Genomic DNA, 23,557 nt, shown 5'->3' on the forward strand with positions numbered 1-23,557 from the left:
TAATCTTTCATTACTTTCAAGCCTGTCTCAGTCCTGTTCCTTAGAACAATTTTGGCGACCACATTGCAGCCTTTCTGACATGCAGCAAAAGTAGTTTCCCTCACTAAGGCAGCTTAACTTGTCTCTTGTTTTTTCAAAAACGCATTTGTACAGTGTTCTTTGCTGTATCTGTACGTGATGAAGTTGGTTGTATGCCACCCTGATGTTCCCAAAAAGGATGAAGGGGCACTTACGTATTTTAAATAATAAATATGTGTCAGACTTTTTTCCTTTGATGTGATTCTGAGAAAATAAATATGCAAGAAAGTATTCTGTAAAAATAGCTGAATGCTGGCTGATGGAGGCATTTGAAGGTAAAACCCAGATGTGGGATGTTTTCCCTAAGCCATGTAAAAGAAAGTAAAATCTTGCACTGAAATCTGCAACTTTTGAAAATCCTCTGTGGGACATACGGAGACAGAGGCAATTTTCCTTCCTTCCCTCCCTCCCTCCCTCCCTGTCTCCGTTTCTGGAGACTGAGTGGTTTACAGTATTAATATAATAAGATGAAAAACAAAAAACAAGTGATACAGTTATAAGCAGTCAATTCAATGCTTCATTGGGGGGGGGATGACATTATTTTACTCATCCCCCAAATTCCTTTCTAAAGATCCATGTTTTTATGGCTCTCCGAAAATGTGTTAAGGCTATAGTAAGATGATGCCAGCTATAAATTTGTTAAATAAATAATATATCTCATACTTACAAAGCAGGTTTTAATTGTCTTATCTTCCCAATTGCAGTAAAGGAAAGCAGGCCACAAGGTGCTGCCACCCAATTTTCAGGGACCGAGGGATGAAAGTTCTCTGGATTGGGCCTTCTTTCAGTAGGAGGGTAACTTTGCAATGCTATCCAAAGACAGCAGATCAATTTCAATCAAAAAGCTTTCCATCGGTGAACGTCTAGCCAACTTTTGCAGGGTTCTCTCTGAATTCAAGATTCACTTTACATCCAGGAATAGACAGAAAAGAAAGCGTATAAAAATAGGAGTGTGGAAATGTCTCTGTTTACAAAATGCGTTTTGCTTCTTGTGAAATGTTTCACATCGGAAAGGAATATTTGTTCCGACGTTCACTAATTATTATAGTATTATGACTACGTTAGTATTAAGTATTCTGGATTTGTATGATTGTTTTACTATTATGTTGCTGCTTTGAACTGCTTAGAGTCTTGAAGTTTAGAAAGGTGTTGAAGTATCTGAAATACTTTTAACACCTTTCTAAACTTCAAGACTCTAAGCAGTTCAAAGCAGCGGCATAATAGTAAAACAATCGTACAAATCCAGAATATTTAATATTCATGTAGTCATAATACTATAATAATAAAGCCATCTATCAGAACTTAAAAACTCATCAGATATCTAGCTACCTCTATCTTTTCATTCTTCAGTCCCCCAATGCTTTTGGATATATGGGCCATTTTCCAGTCCTGCCTCGGGCACGAAGCCAACTGGGTGACCTTGGGCCGATCCCTCCCTCTCAACTCTCAGAAGAAGCAGCAGGCAAAAGGCAAACCACTTCCAAAATCTTGCCAAGAATGAAGCCAATTTAGTGGCCTGCTAGAACCACTGAAATGGAGCAAAGCTTATAACACAGCTGAGAAGCTGGCACAGAAAAAGAAAATTATCTCAGATAGCTTCAAGTGAGCATGCCAGAGAAATATAGGTTATGGGTCTTACACATTCAGCCCTCCCAAGCATAAAGAATCACATGCTTGGACAGATTAGCTTAAGTGAAAGAATTCTTACTGACTTTATTGTTGCTTCTGCTACATCCATCTTGGTGGAAAAGATGAAGTTCCTTTATTCTTTTCTTTCTAAATACTTAGTTTGTCCTAAACTCTCAGCCCTACAGCTGCCAAGAGCTGTGTGGAAGAAAGAGGCAGAATTCTTCATCAAGACCCGAGCACGTGGCCCTGATGAATGGAGAGCAGAGCAGCATGCTTGCTTCTCCCTGGGTGGAAGAAGGGGAAAGAGCGAAAGAGGAAGTGGGAGTGGCAACAAACAGCTTCGTCAGACTTGCATTGTGGGACAACTCAATTTACATGCTAATTCACATGCAAATGAGGCATGCTGGATTGGCAGGACTTCCAACAAAGAACCACAGGGACTTGTCCCAGCAGTTGCCAGGAGTGTTGATGTTTTCCTACTAACGATTAAGACTGCTATTGTACCTAATCATTTTGGCCGGGTGAAGAGGTTGTATTTGATTGTCTCCTTTCACGTGCTTGATGCAAATCGCCTGGGGGGAGGAACCTGCCCGGACTTGTTTCTTACTTCCTCTTTTTTTCTCTCTGCCGATATGTAGCAAGCCAGGCTTGCTCTCAATGAGAGCTAAGTCCTTTAAATATGTTTTGCTTTTGTTTTGCTTTTTGTAAATAAATTATTTTTATAGAAATGCCTGGTGTGTGACTTTTCTGATCTCTCCTGGGCTAAAGGCTTTCCCAGCAATCTGCCAACAGGTTATGTGCCCAGTGAGCAGCCCAGTAAAACCCAGAGAGAAAAGAGAGATCAGTTCCACACCTCATGCACAATTTAAAGGCAGGTAGCAAAGACCTGTGAAGATTTTCTTTGGAGCCACCTGGAGATTTTCCAGCAACTGCCAGTCTACAGGACAAAGAAGCTAGCTGAGGTGACTTGCAAAAGAAGGAAGAAGCCATGGCTACCTCCCAGCCCTCAGCGATGCCTCTGGAGCGCCTATCAGAGACCAACTATTTGAATTGGGCCCTGAAGATGGAGAGGTATCTTCGCAGAGAGAATCTTTGGCTGCCAATTGGTGAGCAAAGCCCCCAAAATCCCAGAGCTGAATGGCTGAGACAGGATGAGTGGGCTAGAGCCACCATTATCCTGGGAGTTGAGGACAATCAGCTAGTCCACGTGCGAGGCATGCAGTCTGCAAAGCAACTTTGGGACGCTTTGAGAGACTTAGATGTAAAGGCAACAGCAGGGAGTAAAGTTACTCTGACGAAAAAGCTGTACAGAGCCTACCTTGCAGAAGGAGATAGCCTTCCTGAGCACCTGCATTATATTCAGCAGCTGTTTGTTGAGTTGCAGGAGAGAGGAATGGAATTTACACCTCTCACAAAATCATATATCCTGTCCTCACTGAATGAAACGTGGGACACACTGATTTGTACCCTGGAGGCTATGCCTGAAGCAGACCTCACCCCATCGTATGTTACACAGCGCTTACTCGCTGAATGGGAGAAGAGAGAGGAAAGATCCCCCCCCCATCTCTTCTGGAAAGCTGCAATACCAGAAAATGAGGGAAAAGAAGGGAAAGGAACCTGAGGCCACAGCACTAGCCAGCCAGCGATGCTTCACTTGTGGTTCAGCTGGACATTTGCAAAGAGACTGTACCATGAGACCCAAGAGTAGAAAGACAGAGAAGAAGAACACAAGGGCAACACAGAAGAAGGCTCTTCAGACAGCCCAAATTGCACAGGTTGCTGAGAAGGGTAATTCTGATGTATGGGTGTTAGATTCTGGGGCCAGTTGTCATTTATGTAATTGTAAAAGCTCTTTTGTGTCACTGTCTAAAACTGAAAGACAAAGTGTATCTTTGGCTGATGGGTTTGTGACCAAAATTATGGGACAAGGTGACTTGTATTTATCCTGCTTAGGAGAAACTGTAAAAGGTGTGTTGTATGTGCCAAATTTACAATCAAACCTTTTATCTGTGGCACAATTGGCTGCAACAGGGTATATCATAACATTTAAGAAAAATGGTTGTGAGATACGAAAAAATGGAAAGTGTGTGCTACTGGTATGTTAAAAGACTCCTTGTACATTGTGCAAAATGCAAGGAAGCCAAGCTGCAAGGCTGCAGTTGGCAACACTCCATATCATGACCAATGTGTACACCTGATGCACAGGAGATTTGGTCATGCTAATTTCAAGTATATAGCACAAATGCCACAGCTGTATGCTGACCTAAAGATAAAACCCTGTGACAAATGCTTAGATTGTGTAGTTTGCAAAGAATGCAAAACACTAAAAGCTCCTGTGAGTAAGCACAGTGACAGAGTTACAACTAGACCTTTGGAAATGGTACACTCTGACATTATTGGTCCTTTTGCTCCAAGTCTTGGACAAGCAAGGTATGCAATGACCATCACTGATGATTTCTCAAGATACACATTTATCTACATCTTAAAACATAAAGATGAGGCATTTGAGAAATTTAAAAGTTTTGTGACATGGGCAAATGGAAAATTTCCTAGGCCTGTATCTGCACTCCAATGTGATAGAGGAGGAGAGTACCTTTCTCACAAATTCAGAAGGTTCCTAGTGGAAAAGGGGATAGAACAAATTCTTTCTAACCCCTACACCCCTCAGCAAAATGGTGTTGCTGAAAGAAAGGGCAGAACCTTGCAAAATGCAATGAAATGCATGCTAAAAGATTCACAATTATGTTTTAATTATTGGGCAGAGGCCATATCTACTGCCACTTATGTACAAAACAGATTGTATAACTCTGTGATTCAGGACACTCCATTCCATTTGTTTTATGGTGTGAAACCAAAGGTAAACCATCTTAGAGTGTTTGGTAGCACTGCATGGGTTCACATTCCAAAACAGCAGAGAAGGAAAGGAGGCCCCACAACAAAGAAAGCCATCTTTGTTGGCTATGAACAAAGCCAAAGGAGCTACAGGTTCATAATGGGAGAGAAATTACTAATTAGCAAAAGCGCTTCTTTTGCTGAACAAAACTGGGGGAGATTAAATTCTAGCTCTCCAGTTGAACTGACCACAAGAGAACAGCAAGGACTTGCTGATGGTGATCTTTTGCCTGATGAGGACATTAAACGAGAAAAGCAAACTGAAGATCTGTCTGATGAGACACATGCTTCTCAGGAAAGTGATAGTCAAAATTTAAGCCCTGTATTACCTCGCAGATCTCAGAGGAGTAATAAAGGCGTTCCTCCATCACGTTTTCATGCTGAAACAGTAAAGGCTTTTCACATATTCACAGAACCTGAGTCTTTAGAACAAGTGAATGCTTTACCACCTGAGATTGCACAAAATTGGCATTCTGCCATGCAACAGGAATTAGCATCCTTGAAAGAAAATAAAACATGGAAACTGGTAAATCTACCTCCCAATGAATGCTGTCTGGGTTGTAGGTGGGTTTTCAAACTGAAAAGGGATGCTGATGGCAAAATCCCAAAATATAAAGCAAGGTTGGTTGCAAAAGGGTTCACTCAAAGGAAAGATTTAGACTTTGACAAGACTTTTGCACCAGTTACTAAAGGTGAATCAATTAGATTACTGTTAAAAGTTGCTGCACTGAAAGGAATGTCAGTTAACCACTATGACATTCAGACTGCATTTCTCTATGGTGATTTAGATCACAAATTATACATGCAGCAACCCCCTGGCTATGAAAAAGGGGAGAATCTAGTCTGTGAATTGCAGAAGTCAATCTATGGGTTAAAACAAGCTGCTAGATCCTGGAACCAAAAAGTAGATGAAAAACTGCAGAATTTTGGTTTTGAAAAAGGAAAAGCAGATCCCTGTGTATATATGAAGAAGGACAAACAAGGCTGTATGTATCTGTGCATTTATGTTGATGATTTGCTGCTGTTCACATCAACAGAAAAAGGTTTGATTTTGAAGCCTGCATGAAAAGCCATTTCACATTAAAAAGTCTTGGAATTATAACAACCTAGGTTTGGAAAAACACAGGAAGAAGAATGGTAGCTTTCTGTTAAACCAAAGGGGAGATAATCGTAAAGTAATGTGAATGGAAAGACATATAAAGTTGTCAGAGAAGATTGGTTTGCATCTTAATCTATAGTGTAAAAAGGGGAGTGTTGATGTTTTCCTACTAATGATTAAGACTGCTATTGTACCTAATCATTTTGGCCAGGTGAAGAGGTTGTATTTGATTGTCTCCTTTCATGTGCTTGATGCAAATCGCCTGGGGGGAGGAACCTGCCCGGACTTGTTTCTTACTTCCTCTTTTTTTCTCTCTGCCGATATGTAGCAAGCCAGGCTTGCTCTCAATGAGAGCTAAGTCCTTTTGAGGTGGAATTGGAATTAGGGTCAAGGAAACAACAGAGAACTAAAGCCCTTTCATCAGGCAATTGTTTATTGCAAGTAAGCTATCTGTTGCAAGTGTGGAATGTGGGGAAGAGCAGTGCGTGTGTGTGTGTGTGTGTGTGTGTAGAATCCGTCCCCAGCATGTCCAGAGATCCTCGATGATAACCCTTTAAGTGCTAAGAATCTGTGATTGACCCAAGCCAGCAAGTGAATGTCAGGATATGAACATGGATATCGCTAGTCTTCTGTGTGTCAAAGGAATCATAAGGAATGTTAGAGGTTAATCTAGCCTTTGGCATGTTTACTTTCTCTTTCAAACGTATGCTGTTTTGTTGTTGTTTGCACATGTTGTGCAGCCATTTTAGAGTTGATAATTAAACTAACACTTTTCTGTGAATCTTGTAGACGAAAACGATGCCAGTAAGAGCCTTCTGGACAACTGAGAATCACAGGCAGCATTAAAAAGGAAAGCAAATCCAGCCAGCAATCAAAACTTTTTCACTTTCTCCAGAGAACCCCAAAACTCTTCTCCTTGCCCAGCAGGTGACAGACGAGGGAGAGAAAAACAGGAAGAGAGTTTTTGAGCTGGAAAAAATTGATTGTGTGGAACTCAAATATTCCATGAAAAGGTCAAGGGGGATAATTTCCAAATTCAGAAAAAGAGAGAAATACCTGGAGGTCAGTGGGGAGGAAGAGGTCACTGGGATAGCCCCATAGGGCAGACGGTAATGCAAGTCTCATACTTGAGGAAGGAAACAGGTGCTTGAATCAAAGCACCACAAAACAAGGGATCAGAAATCATTTTGATCTCCTTGAGAATCCAAGAGTATCAGTGGTGGAAAGCCCCATAGAGGTGTATCTTCTGGGAAAAGCCCACATTACAGATGACAGCTGATGATGCACAAGAGAACCTACACTGGCAAGGAGGCCTACCAGTTTCCTCAATGCAGCAAGAGCTTTAGCAAGCACGCCACCCTGGTCAATCAAAAGAGGACTCACGCAGGAGACAAACTCTATGAGTGTCCAGATTGTGAGAAAAGTTTCAGTCAGAATTCCGGCCTGGTGAAACACCAGAGGACTCACACAGGAGAGAAACCGTATGAGTGTCCGGATTGTGGGAAAAGTTTCAGTCAGAATTCCGGCCTGGTGAAACACCAGAGGACTCACACAGGAGAGAAACCGTATGAGTGCTCGGTTTGTGGGAAAAATTTCAGTCAGAATTCCGGCCTGGTGTACCACCAAAAGACTCACACAGGAGAGAAACCGTATGAGTGTCCAGATTGTGAGAAAAGTTTCAGTTGGAAGTCTGACCTGGTGAACCACCAGAGGACTCACACGGGAGAGAAACCGTTTGAGTGCCCAGATTGTGGGAAAAGTTTCAGTCAGAATTCCAGCCTGGTGAACCACCAGAGGACTCACACAGGAGAGAAACCGTATGAGTGCTCGGTTTGTGGGAAAAATTTCAGTCAGAATTCTCACCTGGTGATCCACCAGAGGACTCATGCAGGAGAGAAACCGTGTGAGTGTCCGGATTGTGGGAAAAGTTTCACTGAGAATTCCGGCCTGGTGTACCACCAAAAGACTCACACAGGAGAGAAACTGTATGAGTGTCCGGTTTGTGGGAAAAGTTTCAGTCAGAATTCCACCCTGGTCATGCACCAGAGGACTCATGCAGGAGAGAAACCGTATGAGTGTCCGGATTGTGGGAAAAGTTTCAGTCAGAATTCCGGCCTGGACATGCACCAGAGGACTCATGCAGGAGAGAAACCGTATGAGTGTCCGGATTGTGGGAAAAGTTTCATTCAGAATTCCGGCCTGGTGTACCACCAAAAGACTCACACAGGAGAGAAACCGTATGAGTGTCTGGATTGTGGGAAAAGTTTCAGTTGGAATTCCCACCTGGTGATCCACCAGAGGACTCACACAGGAGAGAAACCGTATGAGTGTCCAGATTGTGGGAAAGGTTTCAGTCAGAATTCCACCCTGGTCATGCACCAGAGGACTCATGCAGGAGAGAAACAGTATGAGTGTCCTGATTGTGGGAAAAGTTTCACTGAGAATTCCGGCCTGGTGTACCACCAAAAGACTCACACAGGAGAGAAACCGTATGAGTGTCCAGATTGTGGGAAAAGTTTCAGTCAGAATTCCAGCCTGGTGAAACACCAGAGGACTCACAGAGGAGAGAAGCCGTATGAGTGTCCGGATTGTGGGAAAAGTTTCAGTTGGAATTCCCACCTGGTGATCCACCAGAGGACTCACACAGGAGAGAAACCGTATGAGTGTCCAGATTGTGGGAAAGGTTTCAGTCAGAATTCCACCCTGGTCATGCACCAGAGGACTCATGCAGGAGAGAAACAGTATGAGTGTCCGGATTGTGGGAAAAGTTTCACTGAGAATTCCGGCCTGGTGTACCACCAAAAGACTCACACAGGAGAGAAACTGTATGAGTGTCCGGTTTGTGGGAAAAGTTTCAGTCAGAATTCCCAGCTGGTGAACCACCAGAGGACTCACACAGGAGAGAAACCGTATGAGTGTCCAGATTGTGGGAAAAGTTTCAGTCAGAATTCCAGCCTGGTGAAACACCAGAGGACTCACAGAGGAGAGAAACCGTATGAGTGTCCGGATTGTGGGAAAAGTTTCAGTTGGAATTCCCACCTGGTGATCCACCAGAGGACTCACACAGGAGAGAAACCGTATGAGTGTCCAGATTGTGGGAAAGGTTTCAGTCAGAATTCCACCCTGGTCATGCACCAGAGGACTCATGCAGGAGAGAAACAGTATGAGTGTCCGGATTGTGGGAAAAGTTTCACTGAGAATTCCGGCCTGGTGTACCACCAAAAGACTCACACAGGAGAGAAACTGTATGAGTGTCCGGTTTGTGGGAAAAGTTTCACTCAGAACTCCCACCTAGTGAACCACCAGAGGACTCACAGAGGAGAGAAACCATATGAGTGTCCGGATTGTGGGAAAAGTTTTAGTCGCAATTCCCACCTGGTGAACCACAAGAGGACTCACACAGGAGAAAAACCATATGAATGTCTGGATTGTGGGAAAAGTTGCAGTCAGAATTCCCACTTGGTGGTGCACCAGAGTACTCACACAGGAAGAAACCGCATGAGTGTCCGTATTGTAGGAAAAGTTTCACTACTAGATCTATCCTAATAAGTCATGTAGGTTTACACACAGGGGAGAAACCATCCACACGCCACGACCGCGGACAGTGCTTAACGCAAAGTGCCTCCCTTCTCAAACACAAGAAAATCCACATGAGGCCGAAGATGATGTGTGTAGAGAAGCCTTGAATTTCATTTCTGATCTCCCACTGAAAGTCCTGCTGAGAAATCAACTATTTAATTTGTGGCCTGATTCTTCTTAGTCAAACATTCGACATGAGGGCTGAGGGAAAAAGCGGAAAGTGTTAGTTTGATAAAGGCTGACTACATGGATCTGGCTATCAGCAGAACTTCCTGGACATTTCCTTTTGCAGAAATAGTATTTTCTTTTTTTTAAGACTTTAAGTTTCAAAATAGAGACAATACGAAGTGTAGAAAAACTTGAGAAAAGAACTAAAAGAGGACAAATTAAAAATGCAGAAATATTTAGAAACACAAAGAATGTGAGTTCTGACCTCCTTCAACACAGAAAGGGTTACAAATATATAATACCTTAATTTTTTGCTCTTAACTAAACCTTAATAAACATTATTTCTATAAAAAGTAACAATTTAATCATCCAGACTGAAAATCAAAACTTAATTTTTTTCAGATGCAAGCAAATAATCCAGAAGTGGTTTCCACATAGAAACAAATCCAGACACAGTATTTTCTCTTGTGAGTGCTGTCAATGTTGCCGTCTCTGCCAATTCCAGTAATTTCACCATCCATGCTTTCATTGTGCGAATTTATCTTTGCGCATACAAAAGTCTCAGAAGGGGTTAAAAAAACACAACGGGGCTGTAACACTTTGTAATTGTTAACCGATCAGGTATTTCCAGCCTGCCTCAGTGTTACGTGTCCCTGCATAGCCATTCTGTCTTCCTCTTCCATTCGCCCCCCCATCTCAATTTAAACCCTACAAAAATAGAGCCACTCTGTGAAGTGGGGTGTCGTTCACAAAAGCTTATAGCTTTGAATTAAATTCCTTAGCCTGACAAACTGCTACCGGATTCCCTCTGCTTTTCGGCCCAAGAAAACTCCCCCCCCGCCCAACGTCTTCCTTAGATAGAACATTTTATATCCTGCTTACTGAACAAACGGAGGGAGGATTCCCTGGTTCTTGCCAGACGGGCTTGGCTGGGAATTCATGCCTGGCCCTCTTGTTCTTACATTCAGGGCCTTCTTGGGCATTTGATCCTGACTTCCCAGCATCAGCCACTGCAACAGGTTTCTTTGGTTATCATTCCAATTTATATAGCCGCCCACCGCATATATATATATGACTCTGGGCGGCTTACAAAGAATTAAAAGAAACATGAAAAAAAGAACAATGCAACAATTTACAAACAAGATAAAATATATAAAGCCAATAAAGAAAACCCACCATGAAATGCATAAAACTCACAGCCGAGAGAATCCCATTAGTCAGAACCACAAGTACAGCAGCTGCATGGCTCCACCATGCTCCGTGTCCCCAGCCTGTTGGCCAAACCACATCTTCAGGGCCTCGCAAAAAGCCCGTAGAGTCAGGACCAATCTGATGTCTGGGGGACAATGTGTCATCAGGCGGGTGCCACAGCAGAAGAGGCTCTCTTCCGTGTGGCATCTGGCACAAGAGGTTCTGAATTAAAAATGAGGCAGTATGACATCGGTTATCCTGGAGGAGCATGCAGGTCGCCCTCACCTAGCGATGGTAATTGGACCAAAATTTCCACCACTAAGTGATGTGGGAGTAAAGCATGATGTCATGTGACCACATTGCTTAATGATGACAATACCAGAGTCCCTGGTGCCCTCATTAAGTGAGGACCTCCTCGCAACTTCCTGCCGGCTTCCAACAAGCAAAGTCAGTGGGCAAGCTGGCAGGAAGCTGCAAGTCCCGGGCGGCTCACGAGCATGCTGGCAGCTGGGTAAGTGGCTGGTGCGGTTCGACTGTGGCTGGGCCACGGGTGGCTACTGCTGGGTGCAGGAGGACATGTCAGTGGCTGCTGCGCCTTCGCCCTAGAGTGGTTGGATGGGCGGGCATGTACTATGGAATATGGGTGGGTGGTGCTTTGGGCGCACACGGGCTGCAGAATCTGACATCCCTGGGGGGTTGCAGTCAGTCAGGCTTCGCTTTACAACCGCATCGCTTAGAGGTGAGAATTCTGATCCCATACCACCTGTATGCCCCTCACTCACTTGGCCCAGTCACTCTGTCTCAGCCCAACTCACCTCACAGGGTGGTTGTTGTGGGAAAAATAGGAGGAAGGAGTATCAGGTATGTTCACCGCCTTGAGTTATTTGTAAAAATAATAAAGGGGTAGAAAATAAGTAATACCTTATTTCATAACAACTCATTTTTAATGTGGGGGGTAACTGAGGGCTACGTGTATAATAATCTTGCTGCAGTTGTCATATATAAAAGCAAAGTTCCGTGACTTTTTCCCAGCTGTTTGTCTATCAATCCCAAAAGAAAACCCTCTGGTTTCAATTGTATGTTAATACAACAGATTTTCTCCATGATGATCTGTCCCCAACCTGTTTCCTGAGGCCTCCTAAGGGTGCACTCCTCACCACTGTAACGGAGCAAGAACCTTCCTTTGCAAGAAGGAGAACCAAACCAAGGGAAAGCATCCTGGGGGGAAAAGGTGTGCAAACAGGCAATGAAAAATGCACCTCCTTTAGCGATCAGTGAGGACTGTTCCAGCCAGTTAGACGCCTTGGGGCTGCAGGATAACTCCGGAAAACGTACCTTTGCAACTGAGCAAAGCTTGAAGAGTGAAGCTTGACCCAGCGTAGCCTTTCAAGATTAGCTCAGGGCTGGGCCCAAAAGTTCATGAAGCACCTTTTGTGTGCGCAGTCCCCAAACGATTGCCAGCTTGCCAGCTTCATCCTATTAACAGAACAAATTGTGAAACACGCCACAAAACCTGGAAGCGACCAGCAGCAGTGCTTGCAAACCACAATTGAGGAAGGAGGTATTGTCTTTCTCTCTCTCATTGCAGACCTTAAATCTCGCTAGATGGCAGAACTGCTCTGAGCAGCCTTCCCAATTCCCAGAGGAGTTCGCTTTCAGCCTTGAGGATTCCCAGGCCACTTGGGCACAACACGTGGAGGGCAGGTCAAAAGCTGATCAAAAGATTCCTGGGCTTCTGCAGGACTTGGCTCTCGGTGGAGATCAACCCCTCTCTACCTCCTAAAATTTCGTGCCTGATTTCCCGGGGCTCTAAAGGATTTAGGACCTGGGAGCCCCAACAGGCCACAGGCTCCAAGGGAGCCAGCTTCACTCATGCTGGCCAGGGCTGCTTCAAAGCGCGCCCAGGTCTTGGAGCCGGTGTTCCCAGCAAGCCGGCTTTGTTCCTGCAGGAGGAGATTCTAAATCTGCTAAAGGCTGATCATACAAAGCCGAGATCCAGGATGTCTCATTCGGTAAGCACCGTGTTTGACTTACACTGGGAAGACTCAATTTCGAATTGCCGGTCAGTAACAAGCAAGTAGGGTTGATCCTTCGCTCTCTCTTTTTCACAATAATGTTAGCGATGAATGAAAAAGAAGCATTATGCATGAATCAAAATTGTTCCAGATAATGTCACACAAGGTTAAAGAAATCCGGAGGAGAAACAAACACAAAGCGAATGAATGGAAACATCTGATCTGGAGATGACAACACACAACCTGTCCAGTTTGGGGGGCATTAGAGCCTATCGTGATCTAACTAATGGCTCTCATCAACCAGGGTACCTTTAGAAACATTACATATGCAGTCAGGTTATTATCTTAAACGCAGTGCAGGTAGTCCTCATTTACCAACCAAATGGGAACCGGCAGCTCCGTCGGTAAGCAACACAGTTGTAAAGCAAAATGTCACATGACTGCACTGACTTCTGACGGCAGTTCCAGTTGTGGCCATTAAGCGTGATGTCACCCACAGTTAAGCGTGACGTCGCATCATCGAAAGTTGCACCTTCCTGCTGGGTACTCCATTGACTTTGCTTGTTGGAAGGCAGCAGGAAGGTACAAGGAGGTCCTCGTTTAACAACGGCAACTGAGACTGCTGAGGTTGCTGTTGCTAAGCGATATGGTCACCTCACTTCACAGAGTGGCTCAATTTTTGTAGGGTTTAAATTGAGATGGGGGGGCGAATGGAAGAGGAAGACAGAATCGCTATGCAGGGACACGTAACACTGAGGCAGGCTGGAAATACCTGATCGGTTAACAATTACAAAGTGTTAAAACCCCGTTGTGTTTTTTTAACCCCTTCTGAGACTTTTGCATGCGCAAAGATAAACAAATTCGCACAATGAAAGCATGGATGGTGAAATTACTGGAATTGGCAGAGACGGCAACATTGACAGCACTCACAAGAGAAAATACTGTGTCTGGATTTGTTTCTATGTGGAAACCACTTCTGGATTATTTGCTTGCATCTGAAAAAAATTAAGTTTTGATTTTCAGTCTGGATGATTAAATTGTTACTTTTTATAGAAATAATGTTTATTAAGGTTTAGTTAAGAGCAAAAAATTAAGGTATTATATATTTGTAACCCTTTCTGTGTTGAAGGAGGTCAGAACTCACATTCTTTGTGTTTCTTTCTAAATATTTCTGCATTTTTAATTTGTCCTCTTTCTTTTAGTTCTTTTCTCAAGTTTTTCTACACTTCTTATTCTGTCTCTATATTGAAACTTAAAGTCTTAAAAAAAAGAAAATACTATTTCTGCAAAAGGAAATGTCCAGGAAGTTCTGCTGATAGCCAGATCCATGTAGTCAGCCTTTATCAAACTAACACTTTCCGCTTTTTCCCTCAGCCCTCATGTCGAATGTTTGACTAAGAAGAATCAGGCCACAAATTAAATAGTTGATTTCTCAGCAGGACTTTCAATGGGAGATCAGAAATGAAATTCAAGGCCTCTCTACACACATCATCTTCGGCCGCATGTGGATTTTCTTGTGTTTGAGAAGGGAGGCACTTTGCGTTAAGCACTGTCCGCGGTCGTGGCATGTGAATGGTTTCTCCCGTGTGTAAACCTACATGACTTATTAGGATAGATCTAGTAGTGAAACTTTTCCTACAATCCGGACACTCATACGATTTCTTCCTGTGTGAGTACTCTGGTGCACCACCAAGTGGAAATTGCGACTAAAACTTTTCCCACAATCCGGACACTCATATGGTTTCTCTCCTGTGTGAGTCCTCTGGTGGTACACCAGGCTGGAATTATGACTGAAACCTTTCCCACAATCTGGACACTCATACGGTTTCTCTCCTGTGTGAGTCCTCTGGTGTTTCACGAGGTCAGACTTCCAACGGAAACTTTTCCCACAATCTGGACACTCATGTGGTTTCTCTCCTGTGTGAGTGCTTTGGTGATACACCAGGCTAGAATTCTGACTGAAACTTTTCCCACAATCTGGACACTCATGTGGTTTCTCTCCTGTGTGAGTCCTCTGGTGCATCACCAGGCTGGAATTCTGACTGAAATTTTTCCCACAAACCGAACACTCATATGGTTTCTCTCCTGTGTGAGTCCTCTGGTGGTTCACCAGGCTGGAATTCTGACTGAAACTTTTCCCACAAACCGGACACTCATATGGTTTCTCTCCTGTGTGAGTCTTCTGGTGGTTCACCAGCTGGGAATTCTGACTGAAACTTTTCCCACAATCCAGACACTCATATGGTTTCTCTCCTGTGTGAGTCCTCTGGTGGTTCACCAGGCTGGAATTCCGACTGAAACTTTTCCCACAAACCGGACACTCATATGGTTTCTCTCCTGTGTGAGTCTTCTGGTGGTACACCAGGCTGGAATTATGACTGAAACTTTTCCCACAATCTGGACACTCATGTGGTTTCTCTCCTGTATGAGTCCTCTGGTGCATCACCAGGCTGGAATTCTGACTGAAACTTTTCCCACAAACGGGACACTCATGTGGTTTCTCTCCTGTATGAGTCCTCTGGTGCATCACCAGGCTGGAATTCCGACTGAAACTTTTCCTACAAACCGAACACTCATACGGTTTCTCTCCTGTGTGAGTTCTCTGGTGTTTCACCAGGTCAGACTTCCAACTGAATTTTTTCCCACAAACTGGACACTCAAATGGTTTTTCTCCTGTGTGAGTCCTTTGGTGATACACCAGGCTGGAATTCCGACTGAAACTTTTCCCACAATCTGGACACTGATATGATTTCTCTCCTGAGTGAGTCCTCTTGTGGCTTACCAGGCGGGAATTCCGACTGAAACTTTTCCCACAATCTGGACACTGATATGATTTCTCTCCTGAGTGAGTCCTCTTGTGGCTTACCAGGCGGGAATTCCGACTGAAACTTTTCCCACAATCTGGACACTGATATGATTTCTCTCCTGAGTGAGTCCTCTTGTGGCTTACCAGGTGGGAATTCTGACTGAAACTTTTCCCACAATCCGGACACTCAAATGATTTCTCTCCTGAGTCCTCTGGTGGTTCATCAGGCAGGAATTCCGAGAGAAACTTCCCACAATCCAGACACTCATATAGCTTTTCTCCTGTGTGAGTCCTCTGGTGTCTCAGCAGTTGGAAATTGCGACTGAAACTTTTCCCACAATCAGGACACTCATACGGTTTCTCTCCTGTGTGAGTCCTCTGGTGTATCACCAGGTGGGAATTCTGACTGAAACTTTTCCCACAATCTGGACACTCATACGGTTTCTCTCCTGTGTGAGTCCTTTGGTGGTACACCAGGCCGGAATTCTGACTGAAACTTTTCCCACAATCTGGACACTCATACGGTTTCTCTCCTGTGTGAGTCCTCTGGTGGTTCACCAGGCTAGAATTCTGACTGAAACTTTCCCCACAAACGGGACACTCATATGGTTTGTCTCCTGTGTGAGTCCTCTGGTGGTTCACCAGGCTGGAATTCTGACTGAAACTTTTCCCACAATCTGGACACTCATACGGTTTCTCTCCTGTGTGAGTCCTCTGGTGGTTCACCAGGCCGGAATTCTGACTGAAACTTTTCTCACAAACCGAACACTCATACGGTTTCTCTCCTGTGTGAGTCCTCTGGTGGTTCACCAGGCTGGAATTCTGACTGAAACTTTTCCCACAATCTGGACACTCATACGGTTTCTCTCCTGCTTGAGTCCTCTGCTGCGTGACCAGGCTGGAATTCTGGTTGAAATCTTTCCCACAATCTGGGCACTCATACGGTTTCTCTCCTGCTTGAGTCCTCTGCTGCATGACCAGGGTGGAATTCCGACTGAAACTTTCCCCACAATCTGGACACTCATACGGTTTCTCTCCTGTGTGAGTCCTCTGGTGGCTCAGCAGGTGGCAATTCCGACTGAAACCTTTCCCACAATCTGGGCACTCTGAGTCCCCTGATGTATCGCGAGGTTGGAATTCCAACTCAAATGCTTTCCTCTGGTGTATCGCCAGGTTTGATTTTGGACTGAAACTTTTCCCACAATCCGGACACTCATAGAGTTTGTCTCCTGCGTGAGTCCTCTTTTGATTGACTAGTTGGCTAAAGCTCTTGCTGCATTGAGGAAACTGGTAGGCCTCCTTGCCAGTGTAGGTCCTCTTGTGCATAATCAGCTGTCATCTGTAATGTGGGCTTTTCCCAGAAGATACACCTCTATGGGGCTTTCCACCACTGATACTCTTGGATTCTCAAGGAGATCAAAATGATTTCTGATCCCTTGCTTTGTGGTGCTTTGATTCAAGCACCTGTTTCCTTCCTCAAAGTATGAGACTTGCGTTACCGTCTGTCCTATGGGGGTATCCCAGTGACCTCTTCCTCCCCACTGACCTCCAGGTATTTCTCTCTTTTTCTGAATTTGGAAATTATCCCCTTTGACCTTTTCATGGAATATTTGAGTTCCACACAATCAATTTTTTCCAGCTCAAAAACTCTTCCTGTTTTTCTCTCCCTCGTCTGTCACCTGCTGGGCAAGGAGAAGAGTTTTGGGGTTCTCTGGAGAAAGTGAAAAAGTTTTGATTGCTGGCTGGATTTGCTTTCCTTTTTAATGCTGCTTGTGATTCTCAGTTGTCCAGAAGGCTCTTACTGGCATCGTTTTTGTCTACAAGATTCACAGAGAAGGGTTAGTTTAATTATCAACTCTAAAATGGCTGCACAACATGTGCAAACAACAACAAAACAGCATACGTTAGAAAGAAAAAGTAAACGTGCCAAAGGCTAGATTAACCTCTAACATTCCTTATGATTCCTTTGACACACGGAAGACTAGCGATATCCATGTTCATATCCTGACATTCACTTGCTGGCTTGGGTCAATCACAGATTCTTAGCACTTAAAGGGTTATCATCGAGGATCTCTGGACATGCTGGGGACGGATTCTACACACACACACACACACACACACACACACAGAAATACAAGTACGCACACCTGTGAATGTACGTATTTAGAAAATCCTTGTGAATTTCAGCCTGCAAAATGTCCCAGAAGTGGGTATGGTCAATATTTTGGGGCTACTTTGAGAGGGCTGGGGGGCTTCAACAGATGAAATGGCCCCCAAAGCCTCTGCAAGATTGAAAGCACCAGATTTGTCCATTCAACTCCTTTCAAAGAAAAGAGCACAAAATCCTGTCCACAACCACTCTGGGGACATCACCATACAATACAGGTAGTCCTCCTTTCTGATGGAAATTGAGACCGGCAACTCTGTCACTAAGCAGCTCGGTCATTAAGTCGCTCTCTGAGTGAGATGAGTGGGGAATAAATTGGATATATAAATTAAAAAATAAAGATGACATCACGGGAATGTGCTGACTTACAGCAGTTCTGGCTGCGGTCATTAAGCACAATGTCAAAGATCTGTGATACGTGAATGGAAGACCACTAGGAAATCCTGTGTTTGTTGGCTAGACTTGGCAGTAAAAGGAAACATCACTGTGGGTCATTAAGTGCAATGTTGTTACCTGGAATTTTTAGGCTTCATTATTAGCTTTTTGAAAAAGGTGATATTAGCATTTGAGGAGGTCATCCATGCCTTCTTTTCAAGTTCAAGAAACCATGTTTTCCTTTTACCCAAAACCCTTTCTTCCTTTTAGGTGCAAAAACTAGCCTTTTCAGCAACTAAACAACAGAGCGCGTATTCGGAAAGTCCTTGAATACACTTGCAAGTTTTAAGATGATACAAACATGGCTGGGAAAGGGAGTGACAGAACCCATAAATTTGCCACTTTGGGAATGTTACCTAGATTCAATGTTTCCTGTTGTCCAATTCTCGCATGTAATCAATGTCTGTTATTGTTTGATTGCTTGCCTTATGACGTATCACGTCTACTGAATGTATGTCATTTGTCTCTGCACCCTATAAAAGGACTTGACCCCCCACCTTAACAAATGCTTTTGCTTTTCCTTGAATTGCTCTGTGATTCCTGTTTTCAGGTAGGCAAAATCCACTTTGCAAAGTCAGTCTCTCTCCCAAATTGAGGGACCAAGTTTTTATCAGCTCCAGCCAAACTCGGGGTGCCTCAGTTTCTAGGCAACAGTGTCACATGACCGTGACTTGCGGCATCCTGCTGGATTCCCCATTGATTTGGCTGGTCAGAAGCCGGATCTGAAGGTGGCAAACAGCAATCATGGGAGTGCAAGATGCTGTCACTGTCGTCAATGTGCGTCGGTTGCCAGCACCCACATCGCTTGGAGGGCCACAAGTTTCAGGACCAGTTGGAAGACTCCTTTTCAGCACCATCCTGACTTTGAATGGGCACTAAAGAAGTGGTATGCGAAGACTACCTCTGCACCTGAACATCCCAAATGGTCCTGAATGGCTATTTAAAAAAAGTGCTGGGTTAAGCAGAGTTGAACCCGGTTAATACATGGATGGGAGTTTCTGGCTAGACTTGGAAGTAAAAAAACATCCCGGGAGACGGCAGTGGCAGTTCAGTCCCAGATTGTTGCCAAGGAAACAGCATCTCCATAAAATCACAAGGAGTTAACGCGGACGTGAAGGAGACCCTCTAAATCTCCCGAAAAAGTGGATGCACTAGTTTCAAAGCGTGCAGCACCAGTGGAAGAAAATGTGGGGAGGGGAGGCAGATGCAGCAGCTGGCATTTTGCAGCGGAGTTGCTCATCCGATTCTCCCCCGCGGAGGAAACGAGGCAGCCCCACTCGCTCTCGGCCTCTCCTCCCGCCTGTCCTCCGCTCACCTTCCGGCCGCTGCTGCTCCGACCAGCCCCGAGAAGACCGCAGAGCGCTACTCCACGCCGCTCTCCCCCGAGGCATGAGCCGGAACAGGAAGTTCCCCTGCCCTCCTCCTCTCTTCCAATATCCCCTCTAGCAATCCAATACTCTATCGTTTCAGCTCCCCCTCCCGTCACATGTCGGTGCTCAGCAACCACAGACGCCGCTACTCTATTGACAGTTTCTAGGCGCGGGGGTTGCTTATTTCTAGATCGCCCTCTATCGACAGGAGGATGAAAAACAGACTCCTCCGATCTTTAGGGAGAGAAAAACAGGAAGAGAGTTTTAAGCTGGGAAAAATTGACTATGTGAAACTGAAATATTACATGAAAACGTCAAGGAGGATATTTCTCAATGTCAGAAAAAGAGAGAGATATATGGAAGAATCAGAGATTGGCGATCACGGCTGATTATGCACAGGAGGATCCACACCAGAGAAAAGCAGTACAAATGCTCTGAATGTGGCAAAAGCTTTACCAGGCATGTCACCCTGGTGTATCACAAGATGGCTCACACCAGGGAGAAACCATATGAGTGTCCGGATTGTGAGGAAAGTTTCAGTTGGAAGTACAAGTTGGTGATAAACCAGAAGACTCACAAAAGACAGAAATCATATGAGTGCTTGGAATGTTGGAAGTTTCAGTTTGAAGTCAAATCTGGTGACACACCAGAGGACTCTCACAGGAGGGAAACCCTGTGAGTGTATGGATTGTGGGAAAAGCACATATATAGCTTCTCCCTGGTGCGCATTCTCTGATGGCAAGTGAGTGCCGTACTTTGGCTGAAACACCTCCCACATTTTGAGCAATGATACGGCTTCTCACCCATGTGGATCCTTCGATGCTTCGTGAAGGTTGTGCTTTGACTGAAACTCTTCCCACACTCCCAGCATTGATAGGGTTTTTATCCAGAGTGGATCCTTCGATGCTTCGTGAGATCCGTCTTTTGATAGAAGCTCTTCTCACATTCAGGGCACGGATATGGTTTCTCTCCAGTGTGAATCCTTTGATGTTTAATGAGGTCTGTACTCTGGCTGCAGCTTTTTTCACACTCCAAACATTGATATGGTTTCTTCTCCACATGAATTGCGCAACAAACCTGGATGCTGGGGTTTTAAGTGAAAGTTTTGAGGTGGAATGGGAATTAGGGTCAAGGAAACAACAGAGAACTAAAGCCCTTTCATCAGGCAATTGTTTATTGCAAGTAAGCTATCTGTTGCAAGTGTGGAATGTGGGGAAGAGCAGGACGGGTAGATAAGAAACAGGAATGTATGTGTATTCTGTAGCAGCTAATTGAGCAAAGATAAGGGACGGGAGGGAAGCTCTCCAGCTCCCTCCAGGCTTTTCTCACCCTGCTTGCTTTTAAAGTTGTATCATATATCTCGAAGTTGACACTTAGTCTAGGCTGTATAATCATTAAGGAGGGGGTATAAAAGAAGTAGGACCCCGAACCTTCGGGGTTCAGAATTTGAAGCATGAGCTTGTCTGAACCTATGCGCATATTAAACTCTTTTCCTGAATGAAGACCCGAGCGTCCTAGTCTTCATTTCTACAACACTTTAAATACGTTTTGCTTTTGTTTTGCTTTTTGTAAATAAATTATTTTTATAGAAATGCCTGGTGTGTGACTTTTCTGATCTCTCCTGGGCTAAAGGCTTTCCCAGCAATCTGCCAACAAGGAGTCAACACTGACTCAAAGGCAACACACACACACACACACACACACACACACAAAGGTGGACAAAATTGTTTTCATCTCCAAAAGGCACCAAGAGGGATGAACGATGAGAGCACCATATTTAAGGGTGCTGCCAAGGCAGGATTTGAAGTGGGGACTTGATTTATGGTTCTGTCTATATCCATCATCTCCCACGCACATTAGCTCATTTTTATTTTTGTAGCAATTCCAGGTACTTGTCTCCAGCTTGGAAAAGGATGCAGGAGAATCCAGGAAGATGCAGCCACCTAGCAAAACTCACCAAGAAGGTGAGAGAAAGACACCGACTGTTTCAAGTAAGACTTTGACAGAATTCTGGGACTTCTCCTGTTACCTTAATGTAAAATCAGGAAAGCTGCTGATCCAAGGAGGGATCTCAGAAAGGGGGAAAGAAACACGACGGGGTTTTAATGCTTTGTAATTGTTAACTGATCAGGTATTTCCAGTCTGCCTCAGTGTTACGTGTCCCTGCATAGCCATTCTGTCTTCCTCTTCCATTCGCCCCCCCACAGCTCAATTTAAACCCTACAAAAGTTTAGCCACTCTGTGAAGTGAGGTGACCATATCGCTTAGCAACAGCAATCTCAAAAGTTCCCTTTGCCATTGTTAAACAAGGACCTCCTTGCAACTTCCTGCCAGCTTCCAACAAGCAAAATCAATGGGCTAACCAGCAGGAAGGTACAACTTGCGATCATGTGACATCACATTTAATGGCTGCAACTGGAACTGATGTCATCAGTCAGTGCAGTCATGTGATTTTTGCTTTACAACTCTTGCTTACTGACGGAGTTGCTGGTTCCCATTGTGGTTGGTAACTGAGGACTACCTGCACTGCATTTGAGATATAGTAGTACAGATGTGTATCATACCTGATGATACACCAGGGGACTCACGCCGGAGAGAAACCATATGAGTGTCCAGATTGTGGGAAATGTTTCAGTGGGAAGTACAGCCTAGCGATACACCAGAGAACTCACACAGGAGAGAAACCCTATCAGTGCCTGGATTGTGGGAAAAGTTTCAGTTGGAAGTTCTACCTTGTGATACATCGTAGGACTCACACAGGAGAGAAGCCATATGAGTGTCCAGATTGTTGGAAAGGTTTCAGTAAGAATTCCCACCTGGTGACCCACCAGAGGACTCACACAGGACAGAAACTCTATGAGTGTCGGGATTGTGGGAAACGGTTCAGTTGGAAGTCCAACATGGTTATACACCAGAAGACACACGCAGGAGAGAGACTGTATGAATGTCCGGTTTGTGGGAAAAGATTCAGGCAGAATTCCTACCTGGTGATGCACCAAAGGACTCACACAGGAGAGAAACTGTATGAGTGTCCGGATTGTGGGAAACGTTTCCGTTGGAAGTCCGACCTTGTGATACATCATAGGACTCACACAGGAGAGAAACCGTATAAGTGTCCAGATTGTGGGAAAGGTTTCAGACAGAATTCCCACCTGGCGATACACCAGAGGACTCACAGAGGAGAGAAACCCTATGAGTGTCCGGATTGTGGGAAAAGTTTTAGTTGGAAGTCTGACCTGGTTATACACCAGAGGACACACACAGGAGAGAGACCGTACGAATGCCTGGTTTGTGGAAAAAGTTTCAGGCAGAAGTCCTACCTAGTGATACACCGTAGGACTCACACAGGAGAGAAACCATATGAGTGTCCCGACTGTGGGGAAAGTTTCCGTTGGAAGTCCTACCTTGTGATACATCGGAGGACTCACACAGGAGAGAAACCGTATAAGTGTCTGGATTGTGGGAAAGGTTTCAGTCAGAATTCTGACCTGGTGATACACCAGAGGACTCACACAGGAGAGTCCTCTGGAGTTCTCACCTTAGGAGTTCCTTGATTGGGCTGTTGTTTGCTGCTTGGTTGATCGACTGAGTTAATATTTCCTTGATTAAGGTATGGCGATGACGATTCTCAGTCATCCAGGTGGAATTGTCTGTAGGTTGTGTCATGGCAACTGGCTTTCTTTCCTTTTGGTAGAAATCTTTCGCTGCTTGTCCAAGCAGCTTCTTCAGTCTGGCCATTAAGGTATATTGTAATTGTTCATCTGGTGCTACTCTTTGCATATCAGGCTGTTGATTGCTGCCAAGGAGGTGTTCTGGTCTTCTGGTTTTTCTAATGTCTCTCTTGAATGGTATTTATATGTTGTTTACCTCTATGTTTCTGTTGATGGCTGCTTTGTCTGAGTGCCACACTTGCAGGAATTCTCTGGCGTTTTTGGATTTGGCTTGGTCTAGGATGCTCTCAGTTTCCCAGTTGAAGGTATGGTTGAGTCTGTCCATGTGTTGTGAGATTAAGGAGTTTTCATCGTGTCCTCTGACTGCTAGTTGGTGTTCATGGATGCGCTCTGCTAGTTTTCTGCCTGTCTGTCCTACATATCCTGTATGTAGATGACACCTTCATCATAATAAAAA

At 44.5% G+C, this 23,557-nt stretch overlaps 2 protein-coding genes across 2 annotated transcripts; one reads left to right on the forward strand and one right to left on the reverse strand.

Annotated features, from left to right (window-relative positions):
• The first annotated feature begins 6,979 nt into the window (after window positions 1–6,979).
• On the forward strand, window positions 6,980–22,999 carry LOC134492181 (zinc finger protein 850-like). Its single transcript, XM_063296370.1, has 2 exons — window positions 6,980–9,137; window positions 22,226–22,999. The coding sequence occupies exons 1-2, from the start codon at window positions 6,980–6,982 to the stop codon at window positions 22,981–22,983; spliced, it is 2,916 nt and encodes a 971-aa protein (XP_063152440.1). The 3' UTR covers window positions 22,984–22,999.
• On the reverse strand, window positions 10,663–16,783 carry LOC134492368 (zinc finger protein 271-like). Its single transcript, XM_063296538.1, has 3 exons — window positions 14,291–16,783; window positions 12,413–12,579; window positions 10,663–10,843 (listed from the first exon to the last, which is right to left on the reverse strand). The coding sequence occupies exons 1-3, from the start codon at window positions 16,781–16,783 to the stop codon at window positions 10,663–10,665; spliced, it is 2,841 nt and encodes a 946-aa protein (XP_063152608.1).
• Window positions 23,000–23,557: the final 558 nt, after the last annotated feature.

The sequence above is a fragment of the Candoia aspera genome, chromosome 2, assembly GCF_035149785.1.
Source record: "Candoia aspera isolate rCanAsp1 chromosome 2, rCanAsp1.hap2, whole genome shotgun sequence".
Taxonomy (NCBI): domain Eukaryota; kingdom Metazoa; phylum Chordata; class Lepidosauria; order Squamata; family Boidae; genus Candoia; species Candoia aspera.